Below are 27803 nucleotides of genomic sequence, written 5' to 3'. Positions count from 1 at the left end.
TTCGCCAGACACAAACTTTTCTGCGAGAAGGTGCATCAATTTCTTGCAGTCGCGGGTTGAGTGTCTGTTTGCTTTGTGTAGTTTGTAGTACGCATTCTCGTCTCAGACCCACTTGTTACTTGGGAGCACTCCGCTCTTGGAACGTGGTGAGAACGGTGGTTTGGATGGTGAAATCCTAGGAGAACCTTTTTGCGGAGACTTATCCACGGTGAAGGTAGCGAATCCAGACTTAGGAGTTGGTGGAGGAGTCTTCTTAGCAGGTACTTTGAACCGAGGTTTGGAAATAACTTTATGTTTTTGGGCCGCAGCCGCTTTTTCCTCTTCTGCAACTATCCAGTTCAAAGCCTGATGCAAAGCGTCCTGAATGGTAGCAAACTGTTTCACAGTTAACTCTTCACGTAAACGAGACTCGTGCCATAGACCGTTCTTCAGGGCGGACAAGGTAGTTGAATCTGAAAGCCTTGGAATCTGGACTTGGATTTCCTTTAACTTAGTTATGTATGAGGGAAGTGATTCCCCAGCAGCTTGGTTCGGGTTCCAAAGTTGGGCATCTGTTACCGCTGTTTTAATCAAGGTAGAGTATTGCTTGATAAAAGAAGATGACAGCTCCATGAAATTGTTAACGGAGCCAGCTGCCAAAGATGCGAACCAGAGTAGAGCTGGTCCACAAAATGTTTCTGCAAACAACTTACACTATCCGGCGTCTGCTTCGTGAGGCTCGAGGTCCACGCGGTTAGCTGTCAGCAAGAAGGTTTTGAGATGAGTAGTCGGGTCTCCTTTCCCTTTGTAGCTCGTGAACTTTATTTTCCCAGTATCCTTAATGCGAACTCTGGCTATCTGATCGGGGAAGGGAGTCTGCTTGGACTCTTCGATTACTCGGGAGATGTCCGGTGCCAAAGTGGTTGCACTGTGCATCATAGATCGCATATCTCGGATCTCGCTCTGTATCCTATGGAACTCAGGGTTGGAAGCGTAACACGGAGTGAGGTTTTCTTGAAGGACATTTCCTCCCACAGGGGGGGGGAACTTGAACTGGAACTTCTGAGGATCCAGCGACTTTGATTTGAACCGGGGTGTGGTTATCCCTGACCAGCGGTGGTGCTGCCTGAGGAATTGTCTGAGGTGGGAAAGTATTCCCTTGAGTTGCTGTTGCCGTCGTCTGCTGCGGGGTAAATGGCAGAATGACGCTAGTGAAGTCGAGAGCGCGTCGTCGCGGGTTTTGCTCGGAAGAAAGGAGATCGACCCTGATGTGACCGCCGGACGCGGTCGTCTACGATCGCGGTACGGACGCGGCTTGAGCTCTCGGCCAACTTTCAATCGGTGAAGCTGTTCACGGCCGAGGTTCTTGGCTTCAGATCTAGGGGAGAATCAGACGATGGAAACGGAGTTTGAAGGAATTCAAACGAGCCGTTCGAGAGATACTCCGGGAAGCCACGAACGGTTCAATCGGACAGTACGGATGCGGGACGAGCGGGTGGACGTTTTCGAGGGAAACGATAGCTGGAATGATTTGAGATGGTTCGAGGGGACTCGAGAAAGATGAAAGAGGACAGATGGAAACGTGATGAGGGAAAATACGGATGGTTCGATTGACGACACAAGAGGTTTGGCTCTCCTCTTGATACGGTCGCTAACAAGGGCGAACCCGGTTCGCGTCTTGTTAGGGTTTCCTCAAGGTTCAATCCCGGATTGAAGAAAGAGAAGAGTGAGACAAGTTTCAAGAATCTCTCTTGAGGAAAAGTTTTATTTTTATACAAGTCTAAGGAGGAACAAGGGCTTAAAGAGAGTTTAAATAGCTAGGTCTAGATAGGAGCTTAAGGACACGCGGATTCATCTTGATCCGCACATCGTCCTTTTGACGTGTCCCCTTTACAAAGAGAACACATCGCCACCTCTTGACTAACACGCTTAGCCACAAACACTCTCCAACGTTCACAAACATAGGATCAAAAGAGAATATTCTCAAGTTCAAAATTAAACCAAAAATAAGAGGGAAAGAGAGATAACCGCCTTGGCCTTGCGCGTGAAGCAACTTAGCCTTTAGGCGTTTTGCGTTTAGCTCCATGCCTCGTTAAAACCTCCTCCGGTAAAACCCATTGGGACAAACCCGGAGTGAGGAAAAAGAGTACACTTCCTCGCTTAACGACTTGACCGTCTTCACTCTTGGGTAAGAGTGAAGACTAAGCGGACTGAGCCCTCGGAGTCTTCGTTGGGTGGCTGGTGTCGGACGTAGGTTCGGACAAATAGGTTGAGCCGCTGTTTGGCCGCCTTTGCTGAGCTCTTGGAACGTGTGGTGGCTCCGGGAAGGATCGTTGGAGCCTTGGCCACGTTTGAAGAGGTTGCCCTGGTCGCGTCCGATGCGTCTTGGTCAGGCGTCTTGGTCGCGTCCGGCGTGTCTTGGTCTTCTTGGCTGAGGTCGCGTCCTGCGATCACATCATTCCCTCCCCCTTGAAAAGGTTTTGTCCCCAAAACATCTTCGTCTTCACCTACATCAAACGGAACGAGGTCAGTGACATTGAATGAGGTGGATGTACCAAACTCACCTGGAAGCTCAAGTCGGTAGGCGTTATCGTTGATCTTCTCGATGACTCGGAATGGGCCATCTCCTCGCGGGCTGAGCTTGTCCTTGCGTTTCTGCTGGAACCTCTCTGGCCTGAAGTGTAACCAGACCCAATCACCAGGTTTGAACAGCATCGGTTTACGTCCTCGGTTGAGGAAGCGTGCATACTGCTCGTTCCTTCGCTCTATGTTGGCTCGGACCTCCTCGTGCAAAGCCTTGACCATTTCTGCTCGTGCGACTCCGTCTTGATTCTCGGCTTCATTCGGTGGTATAGGGAGGAGATCCAGGGGCGTCAAAGGCTTGAATCCGTATGCGACCTCGAATGGCGACCTTTTCGTAGTTGAATGCACCGCTTGGTTGTATGCAAACTCGATGAGGAATGCACTCGAGCCAGGAGCCTTTGTTGCTGGCGATAGCTGTGCGGAGTAAGGCGCCTATTGATCTGTTGACGACCTCCGTTTGGTCGTCGGTGTGAGGGTGAGCCGCGGTGGAGTACAGTAACTTCGTCCCGAGCTTGCGCCAAATAGTTCGCCAGAAGTGACCAAGGAACTTGGGATCCCGATCGGATATGATGGTGCGCGGAACGCCATGAAGCCTTACGACCTGACTAAAGAACAAGTTCGCCAATTGCACAGCATCATTGTTCTTATTGCATGGAATGAAGTGAGCCATCTTCGAGAACCTATCAACAACCACCATGATACTATCTTTATGCGCTAAGAGGGGTAGGCCGAGGATGAAATCCATGGAGAGATCGATCCATGGTGCGGTGGACACGGGCAAAGGCATGTAGAGGCCATGCGGGTGAGTTGTCGACTTGGAGGTGCGACAAGCTATGCAACGGCCGACGTGCTTTTCTACCATACTTCGCATCTTTGGCCAGTAAAAATGCTCCTTGAGCACGGCCAAGGTCTTGGTGATGCCAAAATGACCCGCTAAACCTCCACTATGGGCTTCACGAACTAGCAACTCCCGGATAGAACCATTTGGTATACACAGCCTTCGACCTCTGAACAGGAAACCCTCGTGAATGTAGAACTCGGTGTAGATTCCTTTCCCATGGTTCTGGAAGCAATCTCCAAACTCAGCATCTCCAGCATAAGCATCTTTGATGCTTTCAAAACCCAATACGCGCGCGTCCATTGTGGTGATTAGTGCATGCCGTCTTGACAAGGCGTCGGTGACTACGTTCTCCTTGCCCTTCTTGTACTTAATGACGTATGGAAACGACTCAATGAACTCCAACCATTTCGCATGACGTCTCTTGAGGTTGGTCTGGCCGCAGAGATGCTTGAGAGTTTCGTGATCAATGTGAATCACAAACTCTCTCGCCAATAGATAATGTTGCCAAACCTCCATGGCACGAACGAGGGCGTATAACTCCTTGTCATACGTAGGGTAATTAAGCGTAGCTCCACTAAGCTTCTCACTAAAGTACGCCACCGGTTTGCCTCCTTGAGTCAGGACAGCTCCGACTCCAACTCCCGACGCATCGCACTCAACCTCAAAAGTTTTGTTGAAGTCGGGCAATGTAAGCAAGGGTGCTTGCGTGAGGCGTTTCTTGAGCTCGGTGAACGCCTTGTCTTGTTCCTCTCCCCATCAAAACTCGCTGTTCTTTTTGATCACGGAGGTGAGAGGCGCGGCGATCGTACTGAAATCTCGCACAAACCTCCGGTAAAAACTGGCCAGGCCGTGGAACGACCGGACTTGAGTGATGCTCGTGGGCGTGGGCCACTCCTCTATTGCGCGTATCTTCTCTCCATCGACCTTGAGGCCCTGCGAACTCACAACAAAGCCTAAAAAGACCAATTCATCAGCAGCAAACACGCATTTTTTCAAGTTTGCGTAGAGTTGCTCTTCGCGGAGGGTAAACAAGACAGCCTCTAGGTGTTTTACATGATCAGTCAAACTAGAGCTATATACCAATATATCATCAAAATAAACCACTACGAACTTATTGATAAACGATCTCAAAACATGGTTCATAAGACGCATAAAGGTAGAGGGGGCGTTAGAAAGACCGAATGGCATTACCAGCTATTCGTACAAACCCTGTTTTGTCTTGAAGGCCGTTTTCCACTCGTCACCCTCCTTCATCCGAACTTGGTGGTAGCCGCTCTTCAGATCGATCTTTGAGAAGACACTGGCGCCGCTAAGCTCGTCTAGCATGTCATCGAGGCGTGGAATGGGGTGGCGGTATTTGATAGTGATGTTGTTGACGGCTCGACAGTCAACGCACATCCTCCATGATCCGTCTTTCTTCGGGACTAGTAGCACTGGTACAGCACACGGACTCAAACTCTCTCGGACGTAACCTTGCGCCATGAGCTCTTTGACTTGTCGCTCAAGCTCCTTCGACTCTTCGGGGTTGACACGGTAGGCCGGCCGGTTGGGAAGCTGCGCTCCTGGGACTAGATCGATCTGATGTTCGATGCCTCTGATCGGTGGTATACCTTCGGGGAGTTCTTCGGGGAACACATCGGCGAATCGCTTGAGGACGCCGCGTATGACCTCCGGTAAGGCTTCTAGTGAACCATCAAGACCTGAAAGCAATGCATCTCGAAACAACATCAAAATCACTTGGGCTGAGTCCTTAAGGGACTTTCTAACATCACCATATTGAATCAAGAAATTCTTTTTATCGTTCGAGTCTTTAGACAACTTGTCTTGAATTTCATGTACTTGCGTGGGGCTCAAGGGTCTCAAGCAAATACGTTTGTTGTCATGAACGAAAAAGTATTGGTTAGTATGGCCGTAGTGTGTGGTGCGCTTATCAAACTGCCATGGGCGCCCCAATAAGAGGTGGCTAGCTTGCATAGGCACCACATCACAAAGAACTTGATCCTTATACGGACCGATACTGAATGGGACTGTGACTTGTTCCTTTACTTGGATCACGGTCTTATCATTTAACCATCTCAAGCGATAAGGGCGAGGGTGGTTTGTGGTTTCAAGAGAAAGTTTCTTGACAAGACTGGAACTTGCCACATTAGTGCAAGAACCTCCGTCTATGATAAAGCCACAAACGCGACCACTTACAGTGCATCTCGTGTGGAAGATGTTGTCACGTTGGTTGGCGTCATCCGTGGCTACACCGGCGTTCAGGATGCGGCGTATCATGAGCAGCTCTCCGACCTCGGGTTCCGCAACAGCTTCTTCCAGCTCGGTTTCTCCTCGCACCATTTCTTCCGCGGCCTCATCGTCGGACTCGATCTCGCCAGCCTCGGTCAGTATCATCGTCCGTGCGTTCGGACAGTCACGAGCGTAATGGCCTCTCCCTTGACACTTGAAACATACAATGTCGCGGCTCCGGACGTCGGTGGTGTTGCGCCGCGGATCTTGGCGCTCATTGGTGGCCGGCTCCCTTGGTTTGAACCTTGAGTCCGCGCTGGTCGCCTTTGGTTTTTCCGGCAATCGGTTTGATGGCGACACGTTAGGAGTCCAATTGGCAGCCCCTTGGGTTCGGCCACGAGGCGCAGAGGCGCTCTTCTTCTTGATTTGAGTCTCAATTTGCACCGAGAGATGCAACAACTCTTCAAAGGTTTGATAGGGTTGGCGCTCGACCTTGCGCGCAATGCGCTCTTGCAATCCGTCCAAGAACTGAGCCATAAGTGATTCTTCGGAGTCATCGACTTGCAACCGGTTGCGCAAGTGTTCAAATTCTTCGTAATACTCCTCCACGTTCCGTGCGCCTTGCGTTAGTCGCCGAAACTTCTTCTGGAGCTCGCGGTGGTAGTAGGGAGGCACGTAGCGTCTTCGCATCTCTGCTTTCAAGACCTCCCAAACAGTGATAGGTCGGTCGCGGTTGCGTCGTTGTTCAGCTTCCAGTCGATCCCACCAGGTAAGGGCGTGATCGGTGAACTGTGCCACCGCATATTGGACCTTTCGTAGCTCCGGATAGGCATGGCACGAGTATAAGTGGTCCATGCGACTTTCCCATTCAAGATAGGCCTCGGGGTCTGACTTGCCTGCGAACGTTGGTGGGACCATCTTGTGGTGCGGCTCATAACGTCTCGGACCTTCGTCGTCTTGATCGTCATAGCGGTGTCGTCGTCTAGGCCTCGGTTCAAAGTCCTCATCGGACTGGTCACTCGCCGGCTCGCGTCGTGGTCGCCTCGCGGGTAACGGATCTTCGCGAGGAGGGTTCATAAGTTCAATCCTCGTGAGGCGATCAGCTAGTTGCTCTAGGCCGGTTCGTAATGCAACGAGGGTGACACCAATCTCTGGTGGCGCTGGTGGAATTTCTTCGGCCATCGTACGGACTGGTTGTTGGTGACGTGGCGTGGCTCCGCGGTATAGGTTTGAATTTAAACCTCGCAAAAGAAAAAAGAAAACCACACGTGAGTCTCACACGCTCAAGAGGACCACACAAAGATTCGTTCCTCTAACAATGATTGAGGACAGCTATGACACATGCAATCCTATGACTAAAACAAATAAAGCAAAAGCAAAAGTAAAAGTGCTACGCGACAAGAATTGCTTTATGCCTAAGACCGAAAACACAAAAACTAATCGCGAAACTAGCTTTATGGATCTAAAAGTAAGCTCACAAGAACACAAAGGAACAGAGATAGGAACACGAAGAACAAATGCGAATTCTAACAACCTTGGCGGACGAAAAACAATTCTAAGCATGCACCAAATTAAACCAAAAGAACAAGCGAGTCCTATGGAGCTAAAAGATGCAAGCTTTAAACTTAAAGATTGAAACTTTAAAAGGAACAGAGAGTTCTGGAAAGAAACAACCTTGTAGGAGCTTTGAAGCTCTGATACCAAGCTGATGTGACCGCCGGACGCGGTCGTCTACGATCGCGGTATGGACGCGGCTTGAGCTCTCGGCCAACTTTCAATCGGTGAAGCTGTTCACGGCCGAGGTTCTTGGCTTCGGATCTAGGGGAGAATCAGACGATGGAAACGGAGTTTGAAGGAATTCAAACGAGCCGTTCGAGAGATACTCCGGGAAGCCACGAACGGTTCAATCGGACAGTACGGATGCGGGACGAGCGGGTGGACGTTTTCGAGGGAAACGATAGCTGGAATGATTTGAGATGGTTCGAGGGGACTCGAGAAAGATGAAAGAGGACAGATGGAAACGTGATGAGGGAAAATACGGATGGATCGATTGACGACACAAGAGGTTTGGCTCTCCTCTTGATACGGTCGCTAACAAGGGCGAACCCGGTTCGCGTCTTGTTAGGGTTTCCTCAAGGTTCAATCCCGGATTGAAGAAAGAGAAGAGTGAGACAAGTTTCAAGAATCTCTCTTGAGGAAAAGTTTTATTTTCATACAAGTCTAAGGAGGAACAAGGGCTTAAAGAGAGTTTAAATAGCTAGGTCTAGATAGGAGCTTAAGGACACGCGGATTCATCTTGATCCGCACATCGTCCTTTTGACGTGTCCCCTTTACAAAGAGAACACATCGCCACCTTTTGACTAACACGCTTAGCCACAAACACTCTCCAACGTTCACAAACATAGGATCAAAAGAGAATATTCTCAAGTTCAAAATTAAACCAAAAATAAGAGGGAAAGAGAGATAACCGCCTTGGCCTTGCGCGTGAAGCAACTTAGCCTTTAGGCGTTTTGCGTTTAGCTCCATGCCTCGTTAAAACCTCCTCCGGTAAAACCCATTGGGACAAACCCGGAGTGAGGAAAAAGAGTACACTTCCTCGCTTAACGACTTGACCGTCTTCACTCTTGGGTAAGAGTGAAGACTAAGCGGACTGAGCCCTCGGAGTCTTCGTTGGGTGGCTGGTGTCGGACGTAGGTTCGGACAAATAGGTTGAGCCGCTGTTTGGCCGCCTTTGCTGAGCTCTTGGAACGTGTGGTGGCTCCGGGAAGGATCGTTGGAGCCTTGGCCACGTTTGAAGAGGTTGCCCTGGTCGCGTCCGATGCGTCTTGGTCAGGCGTCTCGGTCGCGTCCGGCGTGTCTTGGTCTTCTTGGCTGAGGTCGCGTCCTGCGATCATATCAGACCCGATCGGCATATGCGCGGTGAGAAGTTGAAAGGTCGGCGACCGAACTGGTGATTGTCTCTAAGCGAGTAGAGACTTTTCCTTCCAAACTGTCAAAGCGTTCGGACAAGGAGGCGGAAGCTGCTTGCTGTCGGTCAGATTTCTCTGCTAAATCCTGCAAGAGTTTTTGGATTGTCTCCAAAGTTACCGGGTTGGAGGACTCAAGAGCCATGGAAATGTTTGTACGGCGTGGATCTGGAAGTGGATTCGGAACTAGCGAGAGTATAGGTGATAACACCCTCCTTTTAGCGCCAAATGTGAGAATTGAAGGAGAACTTCGATTCTCGGAGTGATTACTGAGCGGGGGTGCTTACCACCGTTCTAATTCCGAACTGAATAACGAAATAAAAAATTGATATTGCGAAGTGAAGGTAAAGTGTTATTGCCAAGTAAAAGTTTTTCGACCCCCTATACAATCTCCCCACTCTTACTCTTATACTACTCAATTACAATTAATGTCATATCAATTCAGTCCGTAAATCTCGTCCTCCATTCAATATAATTATGGGAGTCTTTAACCGCTTCCCCGAGCTCCGAGATGATTCATTCTTCCATTTCAAATCCCTTCACTTCTCCCGATCGGGATTAATGGACCGGCTCTGCCGCGACCTTGGCTTATATTGCCCATTAGTTCTAGACCCAAACCCACAACTTAAAGTGACGGATTGCGGTACCAACAATGGCCCTGTTGTTCTATAGTGAACTGTGGAACTTTTAAATAAGTTGTTCCGACTCTAATCTATATATATATTACTAAACATTAATATCAAATTTAATATTCCAACAAAAAAAGGATAATTTTAGTAGAATTTAATTAGTAAATAGTAGTCTAGCATATTGTAGTTCTTATATATAAAGAAAACATTAGTATATATCCTGAAGTTATAGAGTATACAACGTAACAAACAAACTGGTTAACATGAAGTGAATAAAAATGCAAATCTGTTTAACATACAATATAACATTTTGCAAAAAATCTGATTCACTTGTAGTAAAATTTGTTTTTTCTTTGGGGGTAAATTTATACTTACCTGTATTGCCAGAAAGTAAAATAAACATAATATAGAACCACCAACTGCCAAATTTTGGCTTTTAATAAAAAAAAAAAAAAAAGGTACGTAGCCGGTGGGAATGTAGGGTAACAGAGGATAATGCTATGTAAATAGTAATGATTAATTACCCAAAGATACGTACTGATGAGTGTGTGTATATAAGCACGTGACACGGAAACAATCTCTTCCGCACTCTCTCTCACACACACACAGACACAAAAGTAATCAGAAAAAAAAAGAGAGGATGAGAATAAGGAGAAGAGAAGAAAGAGAGAATCAAGAATACAAGAAAGGGTTATGGACAGTTGAAGAAGACAACATCCTTATGGACTATGTTCTTACTCATGGCACTGGCCAATGGAACCGCATCGTCAGAAAAACTGGTACCATCTCTCTCTCAATGTGTCTTCTTTAATTTATATAAATATAATCTTAGTCTCTAGCTAGTTTTTTTCTATATCACTCAACTTGATTAATTTTGGGTTTTGTTTTACTCTAATGAATTGTTAGGGCTGAAGAGGTGTGGGAAAAGTTGTAGACTGAGATGGATGAACTATCTGAGCCCTAATGTGAAGAAAGGCACCTTCACTGAACAAGAAGAAGACCTCATTATTCGTCTCCACAAGCTCCTCGGCAATAGGTACATACATTTTTATGTAATTAATACATGTAATGTATGTCTTTTAATTTGAAAATCAATTTAGTGAAAATTAGTTAAATGTTTTATTTCTGAATGTAAACAATAAAAACAATTGCTTTCTCATATATGTATTGGTGCCTTCGGTGGAATGATTACTTCAATTTTAAAAGGTGTTTCTCCATACATTTTGTAAAATATATTCAATTTTTTTTAGATATAATTTTTATTAAGTGTATATGGTGAAAATAGTCGCTTTTCAGATTAAATTCATTACATATATAGAAACGTTATCCACAATTCGAAAAAAATAATTTATAACTCTCTCTAGGTTTGTATATAAAATATACATTCATTTATAAATCATCTTCAGATAGATGTCACAATCATATCATTTAGATACTATATCTCTATATTGCTATATACAGGTTTAGAGAGATAGTATCTATATTGCTCCATACCATATCATCATTCATGTTTATAATGCGAATTTATTTTAAGATACTCTCCTCCAAATTCAGATGGTCTTTAATAGCTAAAAGAGTTCCGGGAAGAACAGATAATCAAGTCAAGAATTACTGGAACACTCATCTCAGCAAAAAACTCGTCGGAGATTACTCATCCGCCGTCAAAACCACCGGAGATGATGAAAACTCTCCGCCGTCATTGTTCATCACCGCCACCACAACTTCTTCTCTTCATCATCAACAAGAAAATATCTACGAGAATTTAGCCAAGGACTTTGACGGCATCGTATCAGCTTCGTACGAGAATAAATCAAAATCGGAACCGGACCAAACCGGTATCTTAGTGGCAAGTACTAATGATCCGAGTCACTATTATGGCAATAACGCTTTATGGTATCATGGAGACGAGTTCGAGTTGAGTTCACTTGTTATGATGAATTTTGCTTCTGATATTGAGTACTGCCTCTAGTTTAATTGTTACTGTTTTGAATTGTCTTAATTCTGAGATAAAATAACAACTATTAATGGATACCGATGTCATATGAATATTGATATCAATACTTATACGTACTTCTTTTTTCTTTTCTTTTTACGTAATACTAATACGTACTTCTTTATATTTTCCAAAGGGGCAATAAATTGTACCTTGCGCATTAAAAGAAAGGAAAAAAAAAACTAAATGAGTTTTACTATACCTTCTACAATTTTTTCCACGGGAATTTGATTTTACTTAACTCATCCACTTCTTAAAAAACTTTTAAATCTGATTTCATTAAATTTTAATATAATACTTTCAAAGAAAGAAAATCTGAATTTAAGAATAAGTCAAATAGTACTTCTTTCATTTCATGGTAAATGTCATTTTAAACTTGATTTTCCACCAAAATTCGATTTTAGTAAAACTCGTTCACTTTTCTTTTTCTTAATTTGTAAATATTATTTCGTTAAATTTCAATCAGATATATTCATTGAAAGAAAAGCTGAATTTAAGAAGAAGTTTCACACCTTTTCACAAAGTAGTAATCACTTTTGCAAAAAAGCTAAAAAGAACAAACGCTCTCAGGCACAGGAATCGAGATCCTCTTACCAACCATGCTTTCCGGCGCCGGTGAGATCTATGTTCGCCGGCGTCGGGGGGTGATAAACCTGTTTAATCTTTCTGTTATCTACCGAAGCTTTGCTCTGTTCTATTATTTTACCTCTAAGTTCTATCCCCCTAAAAATCCAAACAAAAATTTCCAAGAAGCTTTCTGTTCTAAGAGTTACTCTACCAACGGAAGAGTTATTTGTTACTCTACAAGCTCCGATCTGAACCAGATTTCGGATGCATACCCGCTCGTGAACCCTACATCAGAAGCTTCAAATCAGTCCAACTGCTCCTTATCTCATATATCTGAGCAAGACTTCATCAATACATCTTTTGGCTCTAGATCTGGACTAGCATCGCGACCACCTTTTTTCCCTTCCTACTGGATTTCGTTGATGGCAAAAGTTTCTTTTAGACCATCAGATGTGCCTTTTCCAGTGGGAACGTCGATGGCACACGGCAAGCTCATCAGCTGGCGGATGGTCCAACAAGATGCTCCATCGCCGCATGTCACTCCAATCCTTCAGAACGGCGGCGAATCTTGCTCTCACCACCAAACAGCATCAATCCTAGGGTTTACTAGGATGAGCCTCGGTTATATTCATGGCCCATTAACCCCAATGTGGACCATTTCCAGGTCTGATTTCTCAACTGCTCTGCTTAGTATCCCTCAGAAAAGTGTTTGCTTAATAATGGAGAGAAAGGTCTCCCATTCGGTCATAGGAACATTGTCTTTAGTGAAAACTAGCGTAATCAATCCTCCAAACCGTATGGATATTGCATTCTACCTGCCACCGGACGTAAGTTTAAGTTTGAAGCTTTGTGGAGCCTCAAACATTATGTATTATGATACGTATCAAACCGCTGTCCCTTTCCCTGACCTTGAACCGAGTTTAAACCTTCCCAGTTTCGATGCTGATAAGGTTATATCAAGCTCACTCTCTTTAGTACCCACTACTTCTGCTTGGTCAAGTCAAGATTTTCTCGGTAGCAGAGCACTGGCGTCTTTAGAATGGTTTGATAGACTTTTGTGTCGAGGCCATCTTATCAGCCTTGGTCGGATGTTTGCATTGGGTAGCAATAAGTATGAACCTGAACCGACTTTGTTTCTAAACCCGCTGCTTTTTCCCATTGAACCCACTTCCCATCTATCACCACTAGATCTTAAGCTTGGGTATGTTGTTAACTTTCAGGGCCAAACTGATTTCAAGCTTTGTGTGGATTTCCTTAACCTCCATGACAGTGAGTTTCATGTGAGGGAAGACCCACCTGCTTTGATACAGTTTGTTACCCACGCTCTCCAAATCCCGTTTGTAGCTTCATCTAGAACAATGAGGTCTGTTTCTAAAAGCTTGAAATATTATGTGACTATGCTCATGAACCCTCTCCTATGGGCAAGAAGCTCTCCAACTGTTCCCCTTGTGGAACACTTTTCTACAAGCTCGAATGCGTTATCCGCTAGAGCCTTTTCTGACCTCTCTTGGGTCGAGGATCTCGTGAAGCCTTGCTTTCAAGACGAATCCGCATTGGTTCCAACAGACTTCTCAAACATTGTAAAACTTGTTCAAGTTGAAAATCCCTTTGTTAAGCTCATGGAGCTCCTATCTTTATGTTGCTTTGTTTATGTTAAATCTGGTTGTAAGAACTCACCTCTTTTTGAGGTTTCTGCTTAATTAAAAGCATTTGTTTGACAAAAAAAAAAGAAAAGAAGAAGTTTCACAATGATTGTCATTTAAAGGTTTTACTATATATGTATTTTTCATGCATATTTTAAATCAAATCTCAAATATATTACTTTTTTTTAGCTTATTAGGTAGAAATAAAATAAATTTTAGTGTATTACAACATGTAACAGAATAATTTATATGTTTTTTTTTTTTTAATTTGTGTGGAAAATAGGAAGATGACGCTTCTTATAAAACAAAGGGAATTATATATTTTAGAGATGAATATCGTAAAATGTACCGTACACTTATTTCTCATTGCATGGCATGTTCACCGGCCACGTCTAATTTACCAATGCAATAACCCTCTCTTACATTTAAAGTGTTTCGAGAATATTTAAAAATTATCAAAGTTTACATTTGCAATTAGTTATTTTCTATATAATAAATAGTCATGTACTAGAGTAATAGGTATGTATTAAATGTACATGAACGTGAACGTGAACCTAAGCCTAAACTTATGTTCGTATTGTGTTAGGAGTTGGACTAGGAGTTAGGGTACGTGAACATGCGATGCAATTTACTTGCGTCCCAAATTAATATTTAATCCATAAGTCACTAACTAACAAGTGAACACTAATTTCACAAATCATAAATGGCACCCATATTTTCAATTTGATTAACTATTTTTAATAGAAAAATAAATAAATAAAAAGTTTGATAGTCATGACGAAGAGCATGTGATTAGGCTCTTAACTGTCCTAAGAATAAAATTAAAAACAGGAAAGTTAGTTGATTTGTTGAGTTCTCTTTTCTTTTATTCCTTTTTAGTAAATGAAAGTGTTCCCAACCAAAAAAGAAAGAAAGAAAGAAAAATAGATGGATCTTATCACACTATTATTCTCTATCTGTAATAAATTTGCACTGTCACACATCAGCTAACAATGAAGATGTGATAACTTGTCACGTTGTGTTAATATATTCAGTGTATAGGTTTAAATTTTTTTAAAAACTATATAAATTGGTCAATAATTTACACAACATTATCTTCTGAATCGTCGTGTATATTGATTGTTTCACTTATGTATACTAATTGTTTCACTTATTCCCTTGTCACGTTGTGTTAATATATTCAGCGTTCGTAGTTATTTAACCACAGCCACAGCCACAGCCACAGCCACATCCGTACGGGTAGACACGTCCATTTATTATTTAACCGCACTGGGTGCGTAGTAAATAACATCAGATGGGACACACAAAGTAAGATATGGCAGCAATAATTGAATTAAAACACTGATACCCAAAAAATAAAACATTGAATTATATTTGTACCACACGTTTTCAAAACTAGTATAGTAGTAATAATCTTTACCGGGAAACCAAAATTCGGATGAATTCCTACCTACGAAAATTTATGCCTTTCATTTATTCACTTTACAAATTTTTCACTAATGAAAAAAAAATACACCAAATGCTTTATAAAATTTTGGCATCAAAATATAAAAATATATTACTTTTGAAAAATAAAAGAAACGAAACATATGTAAAATGAAAGTGGTACAAATAAAACATTCCATCTATTTCATGAAATTAGAATTGATTATTTAAAATATTATTCCTTACTTTTATTGTGCAACCAAAACAATACAGAATAAATATTTGCAAATATTCTTTCTGAAAATTATGTTCGATGTTTCTTAAAAATGTGACTATTAAATAATTTGGAGAAACAAAAAATTAAATTGATTTTACTGCCTTTAAAAAAGCTCAAATAAGTCTGATTTTAAAATTTATAAGAACATCTTTTATACATGACATTAGTCTAAGATCTAGATATTGAATGATTTAAGTTCAGTTAATCATTATTTTAAATTAATCTACCTTAACATAATATCCAATTAGAAATAGAAGGTTATGTATGTTTATAGACAAGACAGTACTTTAAACAGAGATGAAACTTGTTTGAGAAGAGCGGATTGGCAGTTAATCATTATACTTTTAAGTAAACGATTAAGGAATACGCTTTCCCTTGACTGATCATTCGCAATGAAACTTGTTTGAGAAGAGCGGATTGGCGGTTATCAACTTTAGCCTTAACCAACAAAGGTGAAGAGTGGATGTTGTATTGAAACTTTAATTTCATCTTTCATAATGAGTATGACGGATGCATGCCCATTTGGGATCGACACTACAAGAAAATAATTTTATTAAGATGTATTTTTGAAACATAAAATTTTTGTCACAAATTTATGATATTTTAAATACGATATTATGACTAAATTTATTTGTCACAAATTCATAGTATTTTCATCAATATATTATGATAGTATAATGAACAAATATTCAATGATAAATAGAATTGTGTGGTATAATTGTTCATCTTAAATATAGTAAAATATATTTTAAACTGTAAAAAAATATAATTATAATGCATTATATATAAAAATTGCCAATATATGTAAGAAGAAATAAATAAAATGATTACAAAGATCAAAAGAGAGAAAAATAAACAGAATTAGAAAAAAAAGGAGAGAGAGATGTAAAAAGTTAGATTAGAAAGAAAAAAAAAAAAACAAAAAAGGAAGAGAGAGAATTGAGTAACCTGAAACGTGGGGAGGATGAGATGAGAGATATGATTCTATGATGTGTGTTATTAAGGGCAAAATTGTCTAAAAAGTAATTGAACTGTAGAAAATAGAAGTAAAAAGTGTGTTATGGTCATGAAGTGTGTCAAAATGAATAAAGTTTTATAAAAAATGTGTCTTGATATAAGATTCCCTATAATCAACCCCAACATTTATGATATCATTGATAATTATGAATAATTCGTGATTTGTTCAACGCTATTAAATATTAGAATATAGTAATTATTAATTATTGTTTAATAAAATTAATGAAAATATACATTGGAACAAGAGTCTTTGACTGAAACAAAACAAAGTTTTAAAATTATTTCTAAAAAGTAAATAAATTATTCTATAAATTGTTTCAGCCACCATTCCTTTCATAACTCATACGTCAATGTCTTTTGTGGTTAGTGTCAACGCTGCAAACCCACCACCAAAGTTTAAAAAAATGACTGCTGTAAAATCATCTCCGCATTTAACGTCTCGTCCGATGCCATTTAAAATTACTGTGAAGTGTGTTGATGTTGGATCTGGAAATGGAGATCCAAACACTCTCAAGTGTTATCCAAGTCAGGTAATTGGAGATCAGATGTCGTTTATGCCACTCAAAGATCAAATGATTCAACTCAGAGGAAAACATGAGCTTGTGACTTCCCCGCAATCTGAATTGGACCAAGAAAACAAATCTCAGACTCAGATGCTCAAAATCAGCCCATTCAAGCGCAAAAAGAATTCAAACCAGACATTAAAAGCATTGGAGACTAAACCGTTGAATTATGGAAAATTAATATAATAATTTTCAATTAATTAATAAATATTTTGGATAAATATGAGAAGAATAAAAATGTAAAAGTGAAAGAAAATCATTTATTGGAACTATTAAAATAAACATTCTTATATTTCAGAGCAATACAATTTTCTTTTTTTATATTTCTTGATTTGAGGGCATTTGAATCAAGCCATGATGTTTCTCTAAGGATTTCCCAATGGATACAAGAGGTTTTCTCCAAAATTTCCAATACATTTTTGCTTATGTTGGGTGTTAATGGACATGTTTATCAGTTTTGGAGGTTGATTGATGTTACAAGGATGTAACATCCGCGAACCAGTTCATGGTTTTGATCGACACCATCAATTTCTAGTTCAGTCAGTTTTTTTAATCGTTGAATTGGACCGGTTTAGTTTAGGAAAAATCCTAAAGCATGATATTTAAGGTTGGAAGTCGACTTAGGGCTTTGGTCAGCCTGTTTTGTTGTTTCTAGAGAGAAAGGAGATAAGGATAAGTTTCCCTAGTGAGTTTTTGTGAGTTTTGGGAGAGTTTTGTGCCTTTTCTTGAGACATCCTTCCTGTGAAGTGGTGATCTGAGGCTAGGAACATGTTGGAAGCTTGTTGTGGTGTTGTTGCATCCTTCTAGAGTCACAATCTTCTTGCTAAAATGTGAATGCATGACAATGGCTGATCTAAGCTTGATATTCTCTGTTTTGATGTTCTATGAGTTTTGTGATTGATTCCCTTAAATGTTTGTGTGATTTTTGTGTTCTCTATGGCTTAGTTTCGCTCCTACAGATGCCTTGGTTGAGTAAGAGGCGGAGATCTAAGCTGAAGGATTTACTGAGCAAAGTATTCATTCATCCTCGCGTCTCACCGTGGGAAGCGCCTGCGTTGTTCGTTAAGAAGAAAGACAGGATTTTCCGCTTGTGTATTGATTACCGGGGTCTGAACCGGGTCATTGTGAAGAAAATGTACCCTTTTGCCAGGATCGATGAGTTGTTGGATCAGTTGAGAGTTGCTGCTTTGTTCTCCAAGATTGATCTGGCGTCGGGTTATCATCAGATTCTGATAGACGAGGAATATGTGAGGAAGACGGCTTTCAGGACTAGGTATTGGAATTATGAGTTTGTGGTGATGCCTTTCGGGTTGACTAACACACCAAAAACATTTATAAGGATGATGAACACTGTATTCTAGGAGTTTCTGGATGTGTCTAGCATTATCTTCATCGACGATATTCTGATGTACTCCAAGAGTCATGAGGAGCATGCGGTGCATTTGAGAGCAGTGTTGGAGAAGATGTTTGCTAACTTGAGTAAGTGCAGTTTATGGCAAAGGGAGATAGGATTTTTGGGTCATATCGTTTTTGTAGAGGGAGTTTATGTGGATCCGGAGATTGCAGAATGCCACAGAAATCAGTAGTTTTTTTGGTTGGGCAGGGTACTACATGAGATTTGTGAGGGGTTTTGAGAGCGAAGAATGACCGATGACTAGGTTGACAAGGAAAAATGTTCATTTTGTGTAGTCACCAGAGTGTGAGGAGGGTTTCACAAGCCTTATGGAGATGCTGACTAATACACCAGTGTTGGCATTACCAGAGCAGAGTGAGCCTTATGTGGTTTATACAGATGCTTCTTGATGTGTCTGCATTTTATAGTGTTTTAACTATAGTTTTTACACTTGTTTTGAGTCTTTTATTAGGTCCAAGTGTGCTTTTAGAGTCCTTTTGGTCTTTTGTGAGTCTTTACATGTCCTAGGTGACTTTGGAAGGAATCTGAGCGTTTTGGGGATGAAAACATGCATCTGGAGCCAACTGGTTGAAGACTGATCGAGCTAGTAGGCAGATGGAGTGAGAGCACATATATGTTCCAGATCGGCTGATCCACTCTCGAGATCGCGACCAATCCAGTCCCCGACGCAACTTTTCCTTTTTCGTTTTAAACCGACTTTTTAGGGTTTTATTTTATTATTTAAGTACAAGGCTCGACTTTGAGTTAGACAACTTTTACTCTACGCCGTTTTGAGCACTTGTAAGCTTGGGAGAAGATCTCTTATCCTTTCTAACCCTTTGGAGAAGAATTCTGAACCCTATTATTTTCTCTTGCAATTTAATTATGATTTCTTCATCCTTGATTTGCTGTGCTTTGATTTCCATGTTTGAGTAGTCTCTCTGTTGGGTTTCGGGGTTTCAAAAGGGGGTTTTATGATTTATTGATTTAGGTTGTTAGATTTGGGATTGATCTATTGTGTTCTTCATATATTGTTGTTCTTATTGCTTAAACTAGATTAGCTACCTAGTTTATGATCTTAGGTTTAATTCATCTAGGCATCAAAAGTGTTGTTGAATTACTTGAAAGAACATAGGTGAGCAAGGTGATCCTTAGCCACGGAAGGTTGAAGTTAAGGCACCTTGTGAACAAATCAAACTTGAACTTATTGCTTGCTAGGATTGTTTAGAGTTAAACGACGGTTTAGAGTTTAATTAATTCCCTGCATAGATAACTAATTGCGACAGTAGGTTAGTTTTATATTTGAGATTTGAGTTCAAGAACGGTTCCTAAAGCTATCCCAACCCATCACCCAATTTCGTAATCATAACCCTTGATTGATTCCCTGCACCCAATACTTTCTCTTGATTTAGCAAACTCTTATTTAATTTATGTCTTTGATTCGGTTACTTGAAAAACAATCTTCTCATTGCTTTAGCTATACTCGGTCTATATAATATTATAGTGTATCGTTTGGTCTCTGAGGATTCGACCCCAAAGTGCTACGACGACACCACTAGATCGTGGTTGAGTGTGCTTTGGGTTATTGATTTAACTCTAGATCACTTCTAGAATTTGCTTAGGGTACGTGTTGATGCAGCATGGGAAGGTTATTGCCTACGATTTGCGGCAATTACAAAATCATGAGGAAAACTATCCTACTCATGACATGGAGATCGCTGCTGTGCTTTTTGCTCTGAAGATTTGGAGGTCTTATCTTTATGGCAAGAAAATACAGGTGCTTACAGATCATATGAGTCTGAAGTATATTTTCACTCAACCTGAGCTGAATTTGAGGTAGAGGTGGTGGATGGAATTGGTGGCAAATTATAATTTGGAGATAGCTTACCATCTTGGTAAGGCTAACTTTGTAGCAGATGCTCTGAGTTGAAAACGAGTGGCTTTGGCTCGAGAGCAGGATATGGAGTCTCTGGTGTGTGAGATTAGTGCATTGAGGTTGTGTGTTATCTGAAGAGAGCCTTTGCGCTTGGAGGCGGCTGATCAGGCAGATCTTCTGAATAGAGTACGGTTAGCTCAGGAGAGGATGAAGTACTGGTGAATGTCTCTAAGGATGTTGGTTTAGAGTATCAAGTCTCCGTCAATGGTATCAATCTTTTGCACAGGCGTATCTATGTGTCCAAGGATGAGGAGCTGAGGTGGGAGATTCTGAAGGAGGCTCATGAGAGCATGTTCTCTATTCATCCAGGAGCGACAAGGATGTATCGTGACCTTAAACGGTATTATCATTGGGTATGGATGAATAAAGATATAGCTAGTTGGGTCGTAGGATGCGGTGCCTAGCAAATAGTGAAGGTTGAGCATTAAGTTCCGAGTAGCTTATTGTAGAGTTTACCCATTACATAGTGGAAGTGCCACATGATCATAATGGAATTCATGGTAGGACTGCCAGTGTCTCGGACTTTTTATGCGATTTGGATCATTGTGAACCGGTTGACTAAGTTGGCATATTTTCTGGCCATTAATAAAATCGTTAGAGCGGGAGTTTTGGCTAAGAAGTATGTGAAAGAGATAGTCATGTTCCATGGGGTACCTGCATATATCGTGTCTGACAGAGATTCCAAATTTACTTTAGTGTTTTGGAGGATGTTTCAGGAAGAGATGGGCACTAAGGTGCATATGAGTACTACCTATCATCCTCAGACATATGGGCCATCGGAGAGGATGATCCAAACTTTAGAGGATTGTAACACCCGTGAACCAGAAAGGGATTTTGGGGGTGGGTGTCGAGCGACACCATAAGGGTGTCGGTCAACACCATTTTCCCAAGTTTAGCGGTTAAGTTTAATCGTCGTATTAGTTTGAGAAACCCTAGGGCTTGAGTATATAAGTTATATTTCGATGCCCTTGTTAATGGGGGTGGCGGACTGGTGGTTCTGAAGGAGACAAGGAGAGAGAGTTGTGGTGCTCTTGTTTGGAAGGGATCAGAAAGGAGATCCATCCTCTTCATGTGTAAGGAGAAGGATGGGAGCTTAGTGGTGGATTGAGAGAGACAAGGAGGCTTTCTCCTAGCTGTTATCGAGGTAAGTCGTGTTGTTTGATGCTTAATTGGTTAGAGAATCGATAGTTGTGAAGGATTAGGGATTTGCAGCGAGAATGATCTTAAAGGGAGGCTCAGATCGTGATTTCTGGTTTGGTGTCGGTCGACACCAACACCCGCTGATGGACTGTGTAGACTAGTATGAGATGTCTACTTTGGAGTAATGTTTGGAGGATGAAACGGAGTCTGATTTGGCTGAAATTTGGTGGGAAGCTTCGTGGTTCTATAAGCTTCATATCCAACGGTGGGTTTGTGAAATGGACGGTTGGTTTGTGATTTTGTGTGGAATAGATGGTATTGTGGTAAGGTTGGAGTGTCGAGCGACACCAGCATTTTGTTGTGTCTTTGAGTCCTAGGAGGATAGCTGGAGTTAAGTTTGGATGAGAAGAGATCGATGGAAGTGATGCCGTGACCGTCAGTGTGTGTGTTGGTTTGCAAGTGGTGCAATGGGTGATGCTCGACACCAGGTGGAGGTGCTGTTCGAAACTAGAGGAGTTGATAGTGAATTTGGAGTATTCATGGGGAAGTGTTGTTCGTGGCTTGACGGAATCAAATATTCCAGCCAACCTCTCTTGTCACTCGGTCGCTAGGGATGGTTGGTTGTGCGACTCAGTAACTAGATGAGGTGAGGCTTGGTGTATTTGTGGAATTTTTTGCAAGGAGCGATTTCTATGGCAGTTGTCTGGTCTGAATTATGGGGTTCTGGTGAGATCGTTTCCCGTGGATCTTGTGCGAGGATTGGGAATTCGGGTGCAGTCGTTTCAAGGATTTTCTGAGGATGTGTTTGCTGGATTGGGATTGTCAATGGGAGGATCATCTGAGCTTAGTAGAGTTTGCTTACAGCAATAAATACCAGGCGAGTATCGGGATGGCTGCTTATGAGGCGTTCTATGAGAGGTCATATCGTACACTATTATGCTGGACTCAGGTGGGCAAGAGGAGAATATATAGTGCGGATTTTGTTCAGAAGACCTCTAAGAAGATTCGGGTTTTGAAACCGAACATGAACGAGGCTCAGGATCAGGGGATGAGTTATGCTGACAAGAGGAGGAAGGATCTTGAGTTTCAGATTGTAGATAGAGGGTACCTCAAGATGGCCATGTTGCAGGGTTCGAATGTTAGAGACTAAGCTGAGTCCAAGGTACATGTATCCGTTCAGAGTTGTTGACCAGATGGGAGTGGTTGCATATAGACTAGAGTTTCTTGATGTTATGTGTGCGTTCCACAAGGTTTTCCATGTGTCGATGCTGAGGAAGTGTCTTCACAAGGATGATGAGTTGTTGGCTAAGTTTCTGGAGATCTTCAACCCAACATGACTTTGGAGACAAGACCGCTGAGGGTCTCAAGAGGATAGTCAAGGAAGAAGATTCCTTTGATGAGAGTCTTGTGGGATTGTGATGGTGTTGAGGATCAGACTTGGTATCCAGAGGCGACAATGAAAGCAAGGTTCAAGAAATGGTTTGAGAAGCAGGTTGGGGCTTGAGCTTGCCTATCCTAGTCCCAGTTTGTTGGTTTTGGCTTGTGTTGTAATATCGTATTTTTCATTATGTATTTTTGTATGGAGTTGTAACGATTATGACTTTAAATGATTAATAAGATGAGTATTTTCTTGTATTTGAAAAGACATACTATGGTGATTTCTAAAAATGGAAAGTTTACATAAGTAGAAAACATCTACAATTAAAAGTTTTATGCGAGTTAAAATTTGTCTATTTTTATCGTTTGTAGGCTTTGGTGGCGTATGTGAAGCCTTTGTGGTGGACTTTTAAATCATTTAAGTGGCTTTTGTGTCAGGCTCTTAAGCCAAATGTGTAGCCTTTGTGGCGGGAGTTTAGCCAGTGTTACATGTTAAGGCGGTCTTTCGGGGTGTTGGGTCTGTTGAGGCAGTCCTTCAGGATGTGCAGTCTGTTTAGACGGTCTTTCAGGATGTGTGGGCCTTTGTCGTGGTCCTTCGGGATGTGTGGCTTTTGTGGCGGGACCCTTAACCGAAAAGGTAAGTACACTTTGGTGACATAGGTGACCAAATAATTTTTTTTAATCCTCTCTGCAAACCGGGGTGTCACAATTCACACCCAATTAAAGAACGCAACGTCCTCGTTACGCACCAAGACCGTCACCCTCGATGGTGTGAGCCCACTTGACTCCATACTCGTCTAAGTTTGGTTCTAATACCACTTGTAATGTCCTGACCACCACTTCTGAGTGGGCCCTATGTCTACACCCAGTCCATGAGCCAACCTTCTTTGATGAGCCTTACGTTTTCTCACTAGGCCCATGAGTCCATCCATATCTGACGGTCAGTTTTCTACGTCCAGGAGGCTTTAAAGACTTCTTTACCATCAATACAAATCACCACATGATCTTTCCCCGTGTGAAGGTCACAAATCCTAAGACTACTCCATCTCAAACACGCTTAACTCTGGAGTTGTCTTAGGTATCTTGATCGAGAAGATAAATGCACGTTGGTGACATAGATGGTCAAATCAATTCTTTTAATCATCTCCGCAAATCGGGGTGTCACAATTCACCCCCACTATTGCAACGTTCTCGTTGCACACCAAGGCCGTCACCCCCAACGGTGTGAGCCCACTCGTCTGGGTTTGGCTCTAATACCACTTGTAACGCCGCGAGCACCACCTCTGAGAGGGCCCTACGTCCATTCCCAGTTCATAGGCCCACCTTCCTAAATGGGCCTCACGTCCTCTCACTAAGCTCGTGAGCCCATCCATATATAACGGTCGGTTTGCTACGTCTGGGAGGCTTTAAATACTTGTTTACCATCCCTACAAATCAGCACATGATTTTTCCCTCTGTTTTGTCACCATTCGCATAGTTCCGACAATCACTTCCTGGATGGTTATCCATCATGAGACTACTCCAGCTCAAGCACGCTTAACTCTGGAGTTGTCTTAAGACCCTTGACCAAAAATATAATTACACTTTGGTGACATAAGTGGGCAAATCAATTCTTTTAATCCTCTCCGCAAACCGGAGTGTCACAGTCCTACACCTGTAGCATCCCTGACTACTTTGGCATGTCATCGACGTGTCCTCGCGCTTCCTCTTATGTCCTTGCACCAACTTGGTTTGGTTAATGGAAACCTATGGCTCGTGTATATGAGGAGAACTCGACGCAGCTAGGGGTTTGTTTAGCCATTTTTGTTTCAAAGAGAGAGGAGAAAGAGAATTCCTATAGAAAACGTTATGTGAGCTTTCAGTGGCCGTTTCTTGTGATATTTGTCTGTGGGAGTGGAGATCCACGACTAAGTATGTGGTGGGAAGCTTGATGTGGTGTCTTTCTTGCCATTTCAGAGTCACATCCACTTTTTTAAGAGGTGAGTGTGTGACCATTGATGGAAGCGATTAGATGAAGCGTGTTCCTGGAAGTGTTTTAAAATGGAGCTTGTTCATGGAAGTCGAAAGTTCTAAAAGTGGAAAGTTTCTCCAAAAGTGGAAAGTTCTAAAAATAGAAAGTTTTATCTGAGTTAGAGTTTGTCAATTTTTAGTAGTTTTGTGCCTTGGTGGCACTTTTGTGGCCTTTGCGCAGACTTTTGAGTCATTGTACAGCCCTTGTGGCGGTCTTTTGAGACATTGTGTGGTCTTTGTGGCAGGCTCTTTAGCCAATTGTATGGCCTTTATGATGGGCTCTTTAGCCATTTGTGTGACCTTTGTGGTGGGATTTTTAGCCAATGTTGCCTGTGTAGGGGGTTTTTCGAGATGTGTGGTCTTTGTGACGGTCCTTCGGGATATGTTTGGCCCTGAACCGCTCATTGGTATCTCCACAAATCGTGCTACTTTCTGAACAATCTAGGATAATAAAGCAATGAGTTGCTCTAGAATCAAACAACATGTGGGACGAAAGTCCTCCCACCAATAAGGTCCATACACAAACATTATGCGCTAAGAACCCTAACGTTCATCACAAGCAACCATAATATCCAAAATTTACATAAACCACAAAGCCAAAGTTAGAAATTATACTCATGATCGCGTTGGCACTCGTTTCTCCGGTTTCCACGATCAAGTACACACGCGGTGCCGCTGGTAATTGCAACACCGTTTGACCAACCTGCTGCACTCCTGTCTGCACCATCGTCACAATCATCGGGTGTGCTGCCTCTCTACAATGGTAACAAACCCGAGTTATCTACAGATGTACTCTATACTGATGCAACCAATCCATACTCTGTGCTCTAAGCTACCACACCCGAAGTATCCCGCACTGCTGGAACTTGTCCTCTGCATGGTAGCGAACTTCCGTTTCTGCTCTTGCGCAGGCTTGCCACCCTTACTAGGAATAGAATGCGGCTGAGTTTGCTTCGGCTGCAGTGGAGGACTGACCACCTCCACTTGTGCTCTCAAGTTATCTTCTATCCAAACTGCAAACTCCACCAGCTCTGCTCTCGTAGCAGAACTCCTCACCCTACACTGAGTCCTTAGGTCTATGCAAAGAGCCAACAAGAATCTCCGCATTTTATCCAACTCTGGCTCCAAAACCCGGCCTGCATATACTACAAGCCGACCAAACTCTGCATCCAGCTCATGCACAGTATGATCCGGTTGGGTCAACCCCAAGAACCGCACCTCCATGCGATAAGGTGCATCCTGTGAAAAGTACTTGCCATTGAACTTCCCCCACCACTAATGTCAATCGACACTCTTACCGGAAATCTACACCGGTTCACCGATGTTAATATATGAAACTATTTATATATTTTTATTGGTATAAATTAATTTGGTTACATGTGTTTATATTCTTTTAGTTGTGTTGATCAGTTTTTTTTTTCTTACGTTATTTGGTGTATGATTTCATTATGAATTATATTAGATGCTAAAACTAAAAACTGGAGTAGATATATTTTTGTAACAATTTAGAAAATATATATCAAAAGCAAACTAAACAATATTTTCTTTAACAAACTGTACACTATATAGATACAAATAAAATATAGTTAAATAAAAAAATTGAATGTTAAATTTTAAATTAATAAGAATGACATTTGTCATAAAAATAGAAAACCAAATATCCCATTGTTAGACAAAGTTAGATAAAAACCTTCTTATCTTATATAATGTTCAAATAGCAAATATAAGCAAAACATATCTAGATATAATGATAGCCAATCTTATTGTAGAAATGTTTAAATTCCAACTTCCCTATCACTAGAATCTCATTTGTTGCTTCTCTCAAGCCACCCTCATGAACCTTTGCAATCTTCAGATTCTGCTCATTGTTGTTAATAACATGTTGACTCTTGGTCGTATTTTGCGCATCTACCCATGTCTTGTACCGCTTACATATTTGCAGATGATTCCATAATTTTGTAGTTCGTGACTTTGTAGGACATGCGAAATCCTTCTAGCAATAAATGCATACACATGTTTCATGTGTGATCTCTAGTCTTGTGAAATGAGACGATATATCTAACCTTGTGGGGAGTATCCTTTTTTGTTTATTTCCTTTTGCCCCTTTGATCCGAGTAAGGAATCATAAATTCTTCTTCTTGGTGATATACGTATGACTTTGTTATCTGGATTTGGAGATGATGATAATCCAAATGAAAATATTAAGACAAAAAAAAAATATATGAAAGTAACTTCCATCTTAACATGCAATGAACAGTAAAACCACAAATAGACTGAGACCCTAATCAATCAACATTTAATTAGCTAAGAACGGGTTTAGAGGTAATCAACCGTACAAAGACCGTAATCTAAACTAAAAACTCTAAATTTTAATGTTAATCAATGAGTATATTTCTAACTAGAGCGAAGAATGAAGATAAAAGAAGATTCAAGAAAACGAAGAAGGTACATGTCATTATCTCCTTAATGACTTAAATGGAGGAGACGATGCCAAATCGAATGGGGTTTATACCTTGAGAATTGGGGATTAATTAAACTAAATCAATTTTGTAAACAGGAAGTGGAACTGACAAAGCATGTCGATACTAGTGGGAAGAAAGATAATTTAGAGCTAATGAGTACACATGTGCTTATATATGATGGGATATATTCGGATTTTTTCGGGTATCAAGTAATACCCTAACCTAACTGACTATCCGATCTACATAAAACCATTCCAAACCGTATAGAGGATCTCGAACCAAACCGTTTATTTCTGGATGGATTCGGTTTTCTTCTTCCAAAAGCCTGAACGGATTTTATACCCCCAGACCCGAACATATACATCTACTATACGATGTTGTAACATTTGAGACCTTAGGATGATGACCTTTGTCCTTGGAAAAACATTTTTTGATACGTATTGATTCAGCTTATTTTATTAACTAATCTTGATATCTGAACAGAAAACGAAATAAGTGCACGTCTCATATCTCTGCTTACAAATCCCTATTGTTCAGACTCGCGTCAAATTATTTGCTTGATTTCATCGACCTAGGATGATATTTTATCCAGGTCAAGCATAACAAGTTTTTTTTTTTGATGAATCCAATCTATTTTCTCATAACAAAAACGAAATTTTTGAAATTTGGGAAGGTCAACTGACCCCTTTCACGTGAATAGGTCCGCTCCTCTCATCAGTTCCCAAAGGCCAATAGACTGTTAAAGCTCACCATAAACCTGTCAATGAGAAGAC

At 41.5% G+C, this 27803-nt stretch overlaps 2 protein-coding genes across 2 annotated transcripts; both read left to right on the top strand.

Moving 5' to 3' along the window:
- The first annotated feature begins 9815 nt into the window (after positions 1 to 9815).
- LOC104710641 (trichome differentiation protein GL1) lies at positions 9816 to 11307 on the top strand. Its single transcript, XM_010427271.3, has 3 exons — positions 9816 to 10006; positions 10134 to 10263; positions 10782 to 11307. The coding sequence occupies exons 1-3, from the start codon at positions 9868 to 9870 to the stop codon at positions 11194 to 11196; spliced, it is 684 nt and encodes a 227-aa protein (XP_010425573.1). The 5' UTR covers positions 9816 to 9867; the 3' UTR covers positions 11197 to 11307.
- An 8431-nt stretch (positions 11308 to 19738) lies between these two features.
- On the top strand, positions 19739 to 22331 carry LOC147937835 (uncharacterized). The gene is made up of 6 exons (XM_087465292.1): positions 19739 to 19941; positions 20119 to 20199; positions 20268 to 20437; positions 20546 to 20691; positions 21881 to 22033; positions 22131 to 22331. Exons 1-6 carry the CDS (start codon positions 19739 to 19741, stop codon positions 22329 to 22331), a joined length of 954 nt encoding a protein of 317 aa, XP_087321418.1.
- Positions 22332 to 27803: the final 5472 nt, after the last annotated feature.

The sequence above is a fragment of the Camelina sativa genome, chromosome 9, assembly GCF_030686135.1.
Source record: "Camelina sativa cultivar CO46 ecotype springtype chromosome 9, ASM3068613v1".
Classification (NCBI taxonomy): Eukaryota; Viridiplantae; Streptophyta; class Magnoliopsida; order Brassicales; family Brassicaceae; genus Camelina; species Camelina sativa.
This window is presented reverse-complemented; position numbering and strand designations above follow the sequence as displayed.

Excerpts from the sequence above, each read along its gene's own strand:
- LOC147937835 (XM_087465292.1), top strand. The coding sequence starts at position 19,739 with ATGCAGCATGGGAAGGTTATTGCCTACGATTTGCGGCAATTACAAAAT. Across the intron at positions 19,942-20,118 it reads CAACCTGAGCTGAATTTGAG|AGAGCCTTTGCGCTTGGAGG; the intron begins GTAGAGGTGGTG and ends TGTTATCTGAAG. Across the intron at positions 20,200-20,267 it reads CAGGAGAGGATGAAGTACTG|GCGTATCTATGTGTCCAAGG; the intron begins GTGAATGTCTCT and ends TCTTTTGCACAG.
- LOC104710641 (XM_010427271.3), top strand. The coding sequence starts at position 9,868 with ATGAGAATAAGGAGAAGAGAAGAAAGAGAGAATCAAGAATACAAGAAA. Across the intron at positions 10,007-10,133 it reads CCGCATCGTCAGAAAAACTG|GGCTGAAGAGGTGTGGGAAA; the intron begins GTACCATCTCTC and ends ATGAATTGTTAG. Across the intron at positions 10,264-10,781 it reads CACAAGCTCCTCGGCAATAG|ATGGTCTTTAATAGCTAAAA; the intron begins GTACATACATTT and ends CTCCAAATTCAG.